The following is a 13,305-nucleotide window of genomic DNA, read 5'->3' as shown; positions in this document are numbered from 1 at the left end:
TTTATGAAATGTTTTTATATTTATATTTTAAAAGATATATAATTATAAAAAATAAAAAAACGATATATAAACAGTGTGTATAATTATAAGCCTACTATTAATGTATGAAAATTACATGCATTGCGAATTATGGAAGTTGAAATCAACCGCCATTATTGTTTAAAAAAAAACGATTCCTAAAAATCATGGGCAAAATTTTTAAAAGGATTTTTTTTTTTTTTAATGAAATATTTATTAAAAAAATAAGTTTGCGAGTTTTTTTTTTTTTTTTAAGGTGACAAATTAACAAGAATTAATTGGTTGATTGAAATATACATAGAATGAAATAGGATAGGATATAGACATAGAGTAGATTGATAGATTGATATATCTATTCTATTGAGCTGGACCAACTGGTTGAACCATCTTTTTCTCTTCTTTTCTGACTTCATCAAATGATTTGTCTTTGTCAGATGCAGCAATAGCACTGGATTCAACACCACCTTGTTGTTGTTGCTGTTGTGATGGTTGTTGTTGTTGCGGAACATTTAATTGTTGTTGTTCCTCGACAACTGGTGATTGCTGTTGTTGATGAGATTGTTGTTGTTGTCCAACATCTTTTTGAGATGTGGATGTGGTTGAAGTTGAAGATTGTGATGGTTCTACATCACTTGTAAGACTTCTCTTGATCTGAGAGTAAGAGATCTTGTGGTCACGTTCCATCGACTCAATGAAACTTGAGATACGCTTCTTGTCGTTATCCAATCTGGTTTCATCGACATTCTCATCCTCCGAGATTCTATTGGCAACACCCAAGAGTCTGTCAGCTTCCACCACCAAATCCATTCCTTTGGCATCGCCGATTCTCTGATTGTTTTCATTGCATTCATCTCTAATCTTCTCCTATTGTAATTATAATTATCGATAAGCAAGTAATTATTAGTTTGATTCAAAAGTATAATAACTATTCTATTATTGCCAAACCAGAGAGCAGCTACTACTTACCAAATATTGAATTCTATTTTCCATCGATTCCAATACTTGTTTCTTGTAGTTGAAGAAAGCAACGACGTAACCACGATGGAATTTCTCGACGAGATCGTAAACACCGAGTGCGGTATCGTGTCTGGATCTGATGATGTCAGAGTCTTTACGGAGTTGTAGCTCCGGACGATCGTCTCTGTTGTGCTCCTCGAGCTTCTTGGTGTTGGTCGAGATTTGTTCCTCGAGATTCCAGATTTCCTTCTTCAACTTTTCGATTTGACCCGCGAGCTCCCTGATCTGGATGTTGTGCTTTCTGATGAGATCGGTATCGTTGTTGATAGACTCTGCCAGCGATTGACAAGTGCTCTGCTTCTCGTTGTGCATCTTGCTAATGTCCGAGAGAATGGAGGTCAGTTTCTTTGATTGCTCCTCTTTCTCTGTCTGCCAAAACTGGACGATATTCTTCATCTCCATATACAAAATATTCTTTTCCGAAAAGTTTTGTTCAAAGTTTACAAAGTCAATCTTATTTGAAGACTATAGAAATACATATATACTATGTTAATAGAATAATAATAATCAAATTGAATCAATATATATATAAATATATTTACCTTTGATTGATACAATGCATTACGAAGGGTTGATTCATGTTCTCTTGGAAGGATTCTCTTTTGGATGCTCAGGACATTGGCAACATTCTCATTGTTGAATCCAGGGTTGAGAGTGTTTGTTAAAAGCTCTTCAAAAGCACGAAGTTCTTGTAAATCCAATGGTGAATCAAAAATCTACAAATATATATAATTGTAATTTGGTGTTAGAATGTGTGTAATTAATTAACTAATAAATAATAGATACTTACAGATTGAGATGATATCTCTAAAAAGTTATTAGTGTTAACCATGTCAACCAACGATGGATCACGACTGATCAGATTGGCCCAGAATCTCCAGTGTTTGGATCTCTCAGTGGATCTGTTCTCAATGTCTCTGATGTGTCTCTTGAGAATCTTTTCCTTGTCACTGTAGGTGTCGAGCACATCACTGAGTTGCTCTACCATCGAATCAAAGTAGCTTGGAAGCTGGTATTCGTTGCCGACGATATCACTCTGACTTTGTTGGTGTTTAAACTGCGATGTGAAAGAATCGATCGAACTCTTGATATCCTTGGCCATCTTGTCAAGTTTCTCCTTTTGAGCAATGAATACCTTTTCATCTGGATTCTTTACGGTGGTTATTATTATTACACATGTAGAGAATTAGTTATACGAAACAATAATAACATCTTCATAATAATAATAACAGTATATACCTTTCTCTTGAAGAAGTTACTAAATACACCGGAAGCACCACCAATGTTGTCATGTGTTTTGTTCTTTTTCTTGATGGTGCTGATATCACTGATGCCGCTGTTGCTTGGGTAGTCTTCGTAACCGGATCCAGATTCTTCCAGACGCTCCACGGCAATATCAGATCCTTCTTGACTTTCTTGACGCTCTTGACGATGTGGATACTGCTGTTGCTGCTGTTGCTGCTGCTCCTCGGAAGGTGAGGATGATGATCTTTGCTCACCGGTTGGCGAAACATCAGAAGAGGTTTTCGATGATTCCGGGACTTTCTGATCGTCTCTACTACTGGAACCAACTTGACCTTGCGACTCTACAGGAGCAGACGACTTTTGTTGTTGTTGTTGCTGTCTTTGGTCACCGGTATCAACAGTCTTTTTCTGATCATCTTGATGAGACTTTTGAGATACTCCACCTTGAGTATTCTCTTGACTAATTTGTTGTTGAGTATCAGACATTAATTATTATTAATTATAATAATCGTATACAAATTAATTATTATTTGTTTCTTTTTAATAGAATGAGACAAAGTAAACAAGTAAATAACTTTGTAGATGATATGTAGATGAGTGTACATTCATATTATTATTATTTTCATTTTTTATTATTATTAATAATTTATTAATTATAAATCAAGTATTGTTATTCATTGTAATTATAATTAAAAAGGTTTAAAATGCAAATTACACAAGTATCTAATGGTAATAAAAAGGAAATTGATGCAAATAATATCTTTGTTTGTTGCTTGATGTTAACAATAGAAAAGTAAAAAAAAAAAAATTGTTGTCTTTAATAAAACTATTTCACAAGTGTCATTGTTACTATCTATAGTATATTTAATTTAGCATCTATTAAATATATAAAGAATTTAAAAATATATATATATATTTAAAATAATAACACTAATAACTAAATTGATGATTGGTATACTATTTTAGGCTATTAATAATAATTATCTTTATTATTTAACAATTGGCTATGTGTGTATGTGTTAAGGTAATTTGTAAAAGTTGTCTCAAAGAGCATTCCTTAACCTCTGAATCAAACATTAACTTGTTATAGTTTTATATTTTTTTAAATATATGTTGATTAATGATATCTGTTGATTTAAACAATTGTGGATACTTTTCAATCATATTACTTTGTATGCCAATGAGTTGTTGATCGGAGATTGAGAGATTATTTAATGTCCATTCCAATGCATCGTATTGAGAGTTACTGAAATAGTACTCTATACATTTGACAACATCGATTGATCTTTGGAAATAGTATTGATTTCGATGTTCCTCCAACCATTTAATGGTTTGATAGTTATAGTAGAGCGGTTTGTCTATGGTGGTGTTTTTGCATATCTCTGGTACGTTCGAATGCAACCACTCCATGATATCGAGACGCTCCTTGAAGATGGCGTGATTCATCGTTGCCGTTGTGAATAGATATCGGTTATCGTCTCTGTTTCTCGCGTGTAAGTACTTGACAAGATTTAAGTTACCAACGGTTATACTCTGATCGAGTATATCCAAATCGAATTCCTCATTGGTGTTCTTCTCGAACCACTCTACAAGCTCCATGTGTCCGTTCAGTGCGATTTTATCTAATATTCCCGAGGAGAATCCTTCGGTTCGATTTTTATGCAGCCAATCGACAATCGCTAAATTGCCTATTTTCGCAGCTTGATCGAAAGCAGCAGTTGTACAACCTTCAGTTCGATTGTAGTGCAGCCATTTCACCATTTCAAGTTGTTTTCTAAAGAGTACTCCATCTTTTATTGCCGTTCTATATTCATGACATGCATTATCCATAGCATTGGTTGTACATCCTTCACTTCTATTAAGATGGAGCCATTCCAGAATGTGAAAGTGTCCTAGCTCTGCACTTTTATCCATTGCATCGGTTGTACAACCAGTTGTTGTGTTTTCACTGAGCCATTTGACGAACTCGATATATCCATATTCTGCTGCGCGATCCATCGGTGATTCCAATGTACATTGGAATGTCGTATTGGTATGTAGCCACTTGAACAATTTTTGATTCTCAAAAATGAGAGCCATATCCAGTAGATCCTCAGAAAACTTGAATCCATATCTCAGCATCCGCTGGATAGTTTCTGTTTGACAATAACCAAAATTATCAGCTGGTAGTTCCTCTGTCATATCAATTAGATCGCTGTGTTCCTTCACCAGGTAATCTATCAACTGAAGATTATCGGTGCCAATTGCAATATACAGCATATTCGATTTCGCTAGATCCTGTGATCGATTAAGCACCAGCCATTCAATAATATCGATTCGACCTTTAATTGCTGCATTGTCAAAACAATTCTGTTGTCTCAATCTTAGCTTGGTAGAGAGAGAACGACTCTGTTCGTCGTCCAGATCTTCATTGGCTTTGAGAGTTAGGAATTTCAGTAACTCCAAATCTCCGGATAATGGTGCGGATGCCATTGCATTGGTGATGCTGAATCGCGATCTAAACGATTGGAATCTGTCCAGTAGATATCTAACGATATCAAATCTACCATACTCTGAAGCACACGACAACAAGTCATTGATAATACCTTGCTCCGATACTACTTTAAGTCTTCGATCGATCTCATAATAGTCCAAAAGATATTGAAACATCTCTAAGCTGCCACCTCTGATTGCTCCAACACAAACCGAAGAATCCATACTGAAAATCTGTGCACTCCTTGGAGGCACAGGAGTACTGGGATCATTTAGATAGGCCTTTAATAAATCGAAATAGCCATTGTATGCCAAGATTTCAGGTTGTTTTACAACTTCATCCCATTTATAAGATTTGAGATCATTCCATTTAGATATGATCTTAACTTGATTAAATATCAACTCTTTCAATACAATATTATTAAATAATGCTTGAAATAATATTTTATCCATATGAGTGACAATTATTGAATAAATAATTTGTAATTGACAATAGTAGAGTTTTTACAATAAGTCGAAATAAGATTTACTGCTATCCAAATCAAAATATCAAGATAATTTTAAGTAAAAAACTAAAAACAAGAAATAAAAAAGATAATTTGTTACGCACAAGATTGATAAACAGATAACATTAAAATGTTTAACTCATATAAAGAGTTGATTACGTTTGGGTTTCTTGGAAGTTCATTGACACAGTTGATATTCGATGGTGTGGTGTTGTATTTAGGTCATAGCACACCACGACAAGACGAAGACGATGTCGTTCTAAAATCGAGATTGATCAAGAGACGTATCGCTGCATATTCAATACCCGTTGCAAATGTATTGGGATTCTCTATTTCCTATGGCTGGACAAAGCTTCTAATGAGTATATATTCAAAGAATCCATGGTTATTCGGTATTCTTATGACATTACATGGTATACAATTTTTTAGGTAAACTTATACATATATTATATTTACATACTATTATAAATTAACACAACAATTAATACTTATTTGAAATATATATAACATAGTCCTGCATTTGGTTATTTGTTTAATATTAAAGCAATTTGTAGAGGTGGATCAAGAACTAGAAATGGTAAAGGAATAATGGATGAAATGATGGATAATACTGTGGAGGCAGTCTTTGACTACTCTAGATGGAGTGTAGTTTTCGCTTGTGGTGTTGGTTCAATTCCAATTTATGTATTAACATTTATGTACTATTATTTTTTTTAAGCAAGAAAGTTTGAATTGGTTGTTGGTTTTGGTGATAGGTTCCGATAGGTTTCTTTCCGATTACTACTAGCAGTCAAGTATAAAAAACCAAGACACCACTAGAAATCAAAACAATTTATAAAAATAAAGACAATATTTGTAAATAGTAATTTTATTATGTAAACTCTATGTCTTGTCTGTTGATAAAATTTTAAGTATTAACAATGTTTGCAAGTGATTTACGAAGTTCTGAGTTTTTTTGAATTTTTTTCGCAATCACTTGAAAAAAAAAAAAAAACAAAAAAATAATAAAAAATCATCATCAATTGATCATTATTATTCCAAATAATCATATATTACAAATAATTAATAATGTCATTCGTTAAATTCCTCCCAGAAACTGTCGTCAAGAGACTTCAAAACTCATGGTTAGAATACAGAAAGATTGGTATGACTTGCAACTTTTTATATATACATTATTATAGAATCATATCAAATTTAGCACTCTCGATCATCATTATCATCAACTACATAAACTAGCTTACAAATACAGATGCGATACAGATTCAGGTTAGATCAATCGATATATAATGGAAAACAATTTAGTAGTTGTATCAAGATAGCAAGAAAGAAAATAGATTTCACTCGGTTAAATAGATTACATAACTTTCATAGTTATTTCCATTCAATATTTTAGATAGATGATGATGAGGATGATGATTATTAATATTATGATGACAAAGATAATAATATGAAATAGTTAAATAAAGAGACAATTTAACTTACAATAGTGAAATTCATTATTATATATATATAGGATTGTACTATGCCGATCTTTACAATGAAACTCCAGTCATGAAGGAAGCCCTCAACAGATTGCCACCACAAGTCCTCGTCGAGAGAGACAGAAGAAAGGCTATTGCTTTTGATTGCAACGTTAAGAAGATTTACTTGCCAGGTAATACATATATATATATATATATTATCAAAGAAATTAATTTCTTGATCATCATATTATCATTTTACTAATCTTTTTATTTTTATATATAATCACTTCACATTTAATATATATTAAACAGAGAACTTATGGTCAGATTTAGAGAAGGATAAGATTTACACCGATCAAGTCGAAGGTGTCATGCAACAAGTCGAGAAGGAATTTGAAATCCGTCGTCAATTCAGAGAGTAAATTAGCAACACATTTCATACAAATTTAAATTATAAATATAAAGATAAACTATAGTATTACTAGACAGAACAGACAGCAGATTAAATATATTTTTTTATTTGATATCAAAACAAAACTTCAAAACAAAACAAAATTACATTATTATAAAAAAGTTATATAATATATAATATCAATATATCTTATAAACTTAATCAATATCTTATAATAATCGTTGTTTTAAATATTTATATTTGAATATAATTTAAGATTGATCTGTTGTTTTATTTATTTAAAATTTATTTTATATATATATAATGTAACGTTCGTTTGTTTAAAATATTATTATTTGATTTTCCTATGAAATGGTGAGTGGTAAATCCATGTCGTCTTCTTCTACTCTATTTGAGAATAGCTTGTAGTATCTTCCTCTCTTGTCCATGAGTTCGTTGTGATTACCTTCTTCAACGAGGTAACCCTTCTCCAATACAAAGATCTTGTCGCAGTCCTTGACGGCGGCGATCTTGTGAGCGACCATCACCACGGTGTGACCGTGTGTGAGCTTCTTGATCGAGTTGGTGATAGCCTCTTCACTCTCGGGGTCTAGCTCAGCGGTGATCTCATCGAGCAACATGATCTTACGCTTCGAGCAGATCGCTCTCGCCACGGCAATTCTCTTCTTCTGACCACCGGACAGCTGGTTACCGGCTTGACCGAGTTGTGTATCGTACTGATTGGGCAACTCCATGATAAAGTCGTGTGCGTTCGCCATCTTTGCTGCCTCTATGATCTCCTCGGTGGTCGGATTGTCCAGTGCGTAACCGATGTTCTGTGCGATCGTCTTGTCAAAGAGGTACGGGTGTTGATGCACAACGGTGACGAATGAACGTAGATTCGATGGACGAATCTTTGTGATGTCGATGCCGTCCAGGAAGATGGCACCTTCCTTCAGCTGGTAGAATTTAGCCATCAGCTCGAGACACGTTGACTTTCCGGAACCGGAGGGACCGACCAAACCGTAGCACTTTCCAGTCTCCAGCTTGAACGAGATGTTGTGGAGTACTTCGATATCCGGTCTTGTTGGATACTTGAACGATACACTCTTGAATTCGATTTCACCTTGTACATCGTCAAGATCTACAAATGTCGATGGTAGAGTTGTCATCTCACACACTGAAATACCATTCTCTGACATAAATGCATCTGCTTTCTTCTTTTCTTCTTTCTTTAATCTCTTTTGTTTCTTTGCTTCTGATTCTTCTTCATTATTATTGTTGTTGTTATTATTCTCTGAATCAACACCTGTTGGTGAATCACCTACTATATTATTGTTATTATTATTATTTGTTGTTTGACCATCTAAATCATTATTATTATTATTATTATTATTTGGTTCTGTCACACTAATTGAATTATCATTATTATTATTATTGTTGTTGTTATTATCATCATTATTATTGTTGTTATTATTATTATCATTATTGTTATCTTTGTCTTTTTCATTATCTTTAAGTGCACGTTTAAGAGCTTCTCTTTCAGCTACTTCTTCTTCTAGAGTTGTTCTCTTTCTTGGCGCAGATCTCAAGATGAGGAATACACGATGTGCAGATGCAAGAGATTGAACGTAGCTGACGTAGATACCAAAGATAGATGATGATGAGTCTACAACGTAACCGACGTACAGTGAGAAGGAAATGAGTAGACCCACTGAGAATTCACCGTTGATCGATAGGTAAGCACCGTAGTAGAGCACAGTGAATGCAAGTGACTCTACCATCAGCCATTTAATCGAAGCGGCGAAAGTGTTGGTGATAATCAAACGTCTGGCAGTGGCGAAAACACTTTGAAGATGCTCGATGTAACGTTCTATTTCACGCTCTTGCTTGCAGTAGGTAGTGACCACCTGAATGTTAACCATTGCTTCAGAGGCGCATTGCGATGCCTTACTGTTGTTGAACAGCAGCAGACGTGTCAGTTTCTTGGTGAACGACGACTGTACTTTAGTAACGATGACAAGCACTGGAACAGTGGCAAAGAATGCAAGCGACAACTTCCAAGAAATGGTAAACAAAAACACCAAACTACCAACAAACTTACAGGTGCTCGTAGCAAAAGTCATCAGGATACCGGCGACTGCAGATCTCAACATCGGTGCATCTACAATCAACACATTGATAAGAGTAGGAGTATTATTCTTATGGAAGAATCCCATATCTTGTGCCATAATTGCTTTAAATATTTTCTAATTAACAATAATATTAGTTAGTTATATGTTGTAATGAATACTCTTAATACTACTTACACCTTGAATACTCATAATCATAAGTTCACTAACGATACCAGATACCCAAGATGAAATGGTTGTAAATAAGAATTCAATGAATGCAAGTAAGAAGATAACAATGAATTGTGTTGTAAGGTCGGTGATTGATTTGGTAGTTGGAATGTCTTGAATGATGATACCGATGTAGTATGGCTGGAGAATGTTGGCTGCAGTGGCGATGAGTGAACAACCCGCTGAGAATACCAAACGGAGAATGAAAGGATGAACGAATGAATAGAGCTCGGGAATCGATACTTTGGCATCTTTTGGTTTCGGTGTGATCGATAGTCCCAGCGAGTTCTTGGCGTCGGCACCGTACTTCTTCTTATCCTTGTACTCTTTGTACTTGATGAGACCGACAATGAACAACAGCAGTGCCATCGTTGCACCAGCAACAATGATAACGATGTAGTTGTAATTCAAGAAAGCAGAACACGAACCGGTCAACGAGTTGTAGCTGAATCCAGAGTTACACGAGCTGACGATACAACTTCCCCACATCAAGTTCTTCTGACACTTCTTCTGACCGACACCGTTTGGCACCAAACAAACAATCATATCTGTAGATCCACACTCTGGACATTGTTCAGCCCATTGGAATTTACCAGGTCCTGTACCACTGATGACAATCGAGTATGGTTGTTCTTTGGAGATTAGAGTAGTACTGAGCACTGTGAATTTGTAAGTTACTCCATCGGTTGCTGGCGCTTGAATTTGTTCGACGTTGTTTCTTCTGTCGGGTGGAGATGGACCGCCCGTTGAAGATGGCTGTTGGTTTCCAAGTGTATAGGTAGAATCCAGGATCATTTCCAGATCGAGATCGTTCACCAAATCATAGACTGCACCTTGGAAAGCAGGCATGTCACTCCATACCAGTGTTGCTTTGATCGAACCAGAGTTGGGAACACCGCTGTTGTCTGAGTATCTAATGCAGTACGATGCATTGTATGTATTGTTCTGAACGAATAGCTGCTCTTTGAATACTGGATTCTCTGGATTGCTATTGTCGAATCCACCAATGAAGAATTGTGTTGGATTTGCAGCAGCTGGTGCTCCGTTCGATTGGAAGTTGAAAAAGTTACCGAGCTTGATTGCTCCCCAACCACTGACATACGAGGCACCTGGGAATGGTGGATTAACAGGGATTGGTGATATCTTGTTGTCTGGTGTGACCATGGTTCCGTTGAGCTGAGATGCCGAGTTGATAAGGATTGCTTTCAAGAGTGAGGCACTTGGGTTGATCGAGTTGGATGTATTCGGTGTACCATAGGGGAAGTATCCCTCCACCAAATATTGACGCAGCAATGTTGCTGCTCCTGCTACGTGTGGTGTTGCCATTGATGTTCCCTCGAGAGCGAGAAGTGAATCAGTCGATAGCGCTCCAGTGGCACCGCATTGGTTGGTATTGTTTTGTCCGTTCGACATTGAGGAGATGATAAATTGTCCGGGTGCAACAATATCTGGTTTGACACGAGAGTCGTGTGTTGGACCTTTCGAAGAGAATGAAGCAATGTTGTTTTGATTGTATAGCGCTGTATTGCTAGTTGTATTTCTGGTGGCTTGTGTCATTGATGGCGAACAACAGACTGCATAGAATTTGTTGGTTGCTTGCTTTGCACAGCAATCGGCAGATGTGAAATTACAGGTAGTCGGATCGATAAGACATGTTGAGCTAATGATACTCTGGATGGTGGCATCGTTTGGAATGTAATCTGGAGTCACTTTGAAACTATCGGTTGAACTCTGTTGTGCACCGACGGTGAGACAGTTCTTTGCTACAGCTTGAGTGAGCAGTGATAGATATGCAGATTGACCGTCATTACCAGCTGCTCTGACAATGAGCATATCGGGATGACTCCAAACAAACTCATCGATCTCTCTCGAAGGCAAACCATAGAGTGCATCCCAACCAGTAGATGAATGCGATCCCCATGAATCACTATGAACTCTTGCACCAGTATCATACACCTTCTGATACATCGAAATCAAATCACCTGGTTCTGGATTAGTTCCATTAATTGAGATATCGACAAATGCAATCTTGGCATTATAGGCAGTTCCACGGAATTGTGCAACCGGTTGACTAGCATCAATTGTCATACCTGCTACAGAACCGGCCTATATAAAAAAGATTTGATCAATTTTAAAAATGTTAGTCATTTAATTGATTACTTGCTTGATTGATAAGTAATGATTACTTACAACATGAGTACCATGTCCTTGAACAACATCGAATTGATCACCTTCCGATGAATTGTAGTAGTATGCAATGACTTTTCTATGATTCTTGTTGATGGTGTTGTAGGGAGTTGGTGTGTTTGGATCGTTGAAGAAACAATGTGACATGTCGAGACCGGTATCGGCGATACCAACGATTTGACCGTCACCCTTGATTGGGACACGAGTGTAGTCGTTGAGTGGAAGGTTGGCACCGGTCGAGGTCGCCAACATAATGGGTGGTGCAAATTTATTGGCGAGAACGACTTGTCCTAGTTTCTCAATGGTATGCGATTCCAGTTGTTCGGCAATCCAATTGTACACCAATCTCTCTGTCTTTAGAATGTTACATCCAGCTCTCTCGCATTGCAGCGAGACGGTGATACGCTTTGGCGAGCCAGAGACAATCGAGACACGCGCATACACGCCAACGAGCTCAGTGACTGCTCGATTCCAACGATTGAGAAGATCCGACATTTCATGCTCCAACAATCCGAATGACAGTGCAACAACCACCTTTCCATAGGGTTCTCTGTGCTCCGAGTTCAAGTGTGGCAAGTAGAGCTTGTGAATTGCATCCAATTTGCCGACCCACGATACCCATTGATTGGAATCGAGTTGGTGAGCTTGGTCATGAGACATAAACACCAGGAATGAATCTTCGGGAATGTAGGAGACGATCTGCGAACGGTAGGAAGTGGAGATGGTCGATGGTGCCACCGGTTGTGTCGCCACTAGGAACTGCTCGAGCTTTTCGCGTTGTTCATAGTTGATCTTTGTTGGCATGTGTACGATGTAACTATCGAACTGCGAGATATACTGGTGAAGCTCGTTGTCCTGAACAAACAGTGACTTTGAACGCTGCAACCTCAACGACGCGAAACTAACTGAGTGTTTGCTACTCGACATCGATGGTCTCTGAGCTGGATTGATATTGCCATTCTTTAGGAGAATCAACTTGTTTGACTTTGGTTTCGTCTGATGTTGAAAACCTTTATAGATCATATCAGACAGACCAACATTGAAATACGATAAAAGTGATCGATCACTGTACTTTCCGACTACTACATCTTCTTGATTATTGCTATTACTTTTAATTATATTATTTACACTAACTATAAAACATAAAACTACTAATATTAATGAAAGATGTATACATCTTTCAATGAGTCCTTTAAATGAAAGGATCATTTTTTTTTTTTCCAGATAGTTTTTTTTTTTTCCAAAAAAAACTTTTTTTAATTATTATTTGTAATATATATATATATTAATTATATTTGTTTTGTTTAAATATTAATAAATAATAAGAATCTGTTTAATTGATATTGATGAAAATAATAAAAATTTCTTTAAATTAGTTTTTGTTTATATGGTGAAGTTTATTTGGTATTACAAAAAAAACAACAGACAAACTGGAAAAATATACTTGATTAAATTTTCGGATATAAAAAGATAATTATCAAGTATTGTTTTCCAAATAGAAACTAAAAGTACTTCAATGATGAATTATAAATAGAAATTAGAGTCGAATATCAATAATATTTTTACAACTACTTTTAGTATTAATTAATGTGTGTTTGGTGAACAAATTAAAATTAAATATATATCCAATTGAAAAGAAAAGCAAACACCACAAAAACAATATA

At 35.9% G+C, this 13,305-nt stretch overlaps 7 protein-coding genes across 7 annotated transcripts; 2 read left to right on the top strand and 5 right to left on the bottom strand.

The window, feature by feature from the left end:
- Positions 1 to 375: 375 nt before the first annotated feature.
- PPL_05865 (uncharacterized protein) lies at positions 376 to 2,766 on the bottom strand (the record flags this gene model as incomplete). Its single annotated transcript, XM_020576736.1, has 5 exons — positions 376 to 882; positions 985 to 1,500; positions 1,578 to 1,751; positions 1,826 to 2,185; positions 2,275 to 2,766. 5 exons carry the CDS (start codon positions 2,764 to 2,766, stop codon positions 376 to 378), a joined length of 2,049 nt encoding a protein of 682 aa, XP_020433148.1.
- Positions 2,767 to 3,242: 476 nt separating this feature from the next.
- Positions 3,243 to 4,461, bottom strand: PPL_05864 (uncharacterized protein; the record flags this gene model as incomplete). Its single annotated transcript, XM_020576735.1, has 2 exons — positions 3,243 to 3,247; positions 3,450 to 4,461. 2 exons carry the CDS (start codon positions 4,459 to 4,461, stop codon positions 3,243 to 3,245), a joined length of 1,017 nt encoding a protein of 338 aa, XP_020433147.1.
- Positions 4,462 to 4,712: 251 nt separating this feature from the next.
- PPL_05863 (uncharacterized protein) lies at positions 4,713 to 5,205 on the bottom strand (the record flags this gene model as incomplete). Its single annotated transcript, XM_020576734.1, is given in 2 exon segments — positions 4,713 to 4,807; positions 4,827 to 5,205. The coding sequence occupies 2 exon segments, from the start codon at positions 5,203 to 5,205 to the stop codon at positions 4,713 to 4,715; spliced, it is 474 nt and encodes a 157-aa protein (XP_020433146.1).
- Positions 5,206 to 5,388: 183 nt separating this feature from the next.
- PPL_05862 (uncharacterized protein) lies at positions 5,389 to 5,989 on the top strand (the record flags this gene model as incomplete). The annotated part of the gene is made up of 3 exons (XM_020576733.1): positions 5,389 to 5,687; positions 5,771 to 5,956; positions 5,977 to 5,989. 3 exons carry the CDS (start codon positions 5,389 to 5,391, stop codon positions 5,987 to 5,989), a joined length of 498 nt encoding a protein of 165 aa, XP_020433145.1.
- A 337-nt stretch (positions 5,990 to 6,326) lies between these two features.
- uqcrb (cytochrome bd ubiquinol oxidase) lies at positions 6,327 to 7,190 on the top strand (the record flags this gene model as incomplete). Its single annotated transcript, XM_020576732.1, has 4 exons — positions 6,327 to 6,402; positions 6,772 to 6,912; positions 7,034 to 7,139; positions 7,187 to 7,190. The coding sequence occupies 4 exons, from the start codon at positions 6,327 to 6,329 to the stop codon at positions 7,188 to 7,190; spliced, it is 327 nt and encodes a 108-aa protein (XP_020433144.1).
- Positions 7,191 to 7,477: 287 nt separating this feature from the next.
- On the bottom strand, positions 7,478 to 12,136 carry tagD (ABC transporter B family protein; the record flags this gene model as incomplete). Its single annotated transcript, XM_020576731.1, has 3 exons — positions 7,478 to 9,361; positions 9,422 to 11,560; positions 11,645 to 12,136. The coding sequence occupies 3 exons, from the start codon at positions 12,134 to 12,136 to the stop codon at positions 7,478 to 7,480; spliced, it is 4,515 nt and encodes a 1,504-aa protein (XP_020433143.1).
- A 68-nt stretch (positions 12,137 to 12,204) lies between these two features.
- Positions 12,205 to 12,850, bottom strand: PPL_05859 (uncharacterized protein; the record flags this gene model as incomplete). The annotated part of the gene is made up of 2 exons (XM_020576730.1): positions 12,205 to 12,285; positions 12,548 to 12,850. The coding sequence occupies 2 exons, from the start codon at positions 12,848 to 12,850 to the stop codon at positions 12,205 to 12,207; spliced, it is 384 nt and encodes a 127-aa protein (XP_020433142.1).
- Positions 12,851 to 13,305: the final 455 nt, after the last annotated feature.

The sequence above is a fragment of the Heterostelium album genome (genome assembly GCF_000004825.1).
Source record: "Heterostelium album PN500 unplaced genomic scaffold PPL_contig13, whole genome shotgun sequence".
In the NCBI taxonomy this organism is placed as follows: Eukaryota; Evosea; class Eumycetozoa; order Acytosteliales; family Acytosteliaceae; genus Heterostelium; species Heterostelium album.
The sequence above is the reverse complement of the archived record's forward strand: the minus strand, read 5'-3'. Positions and strand labels throughout refer to the sequence as shown.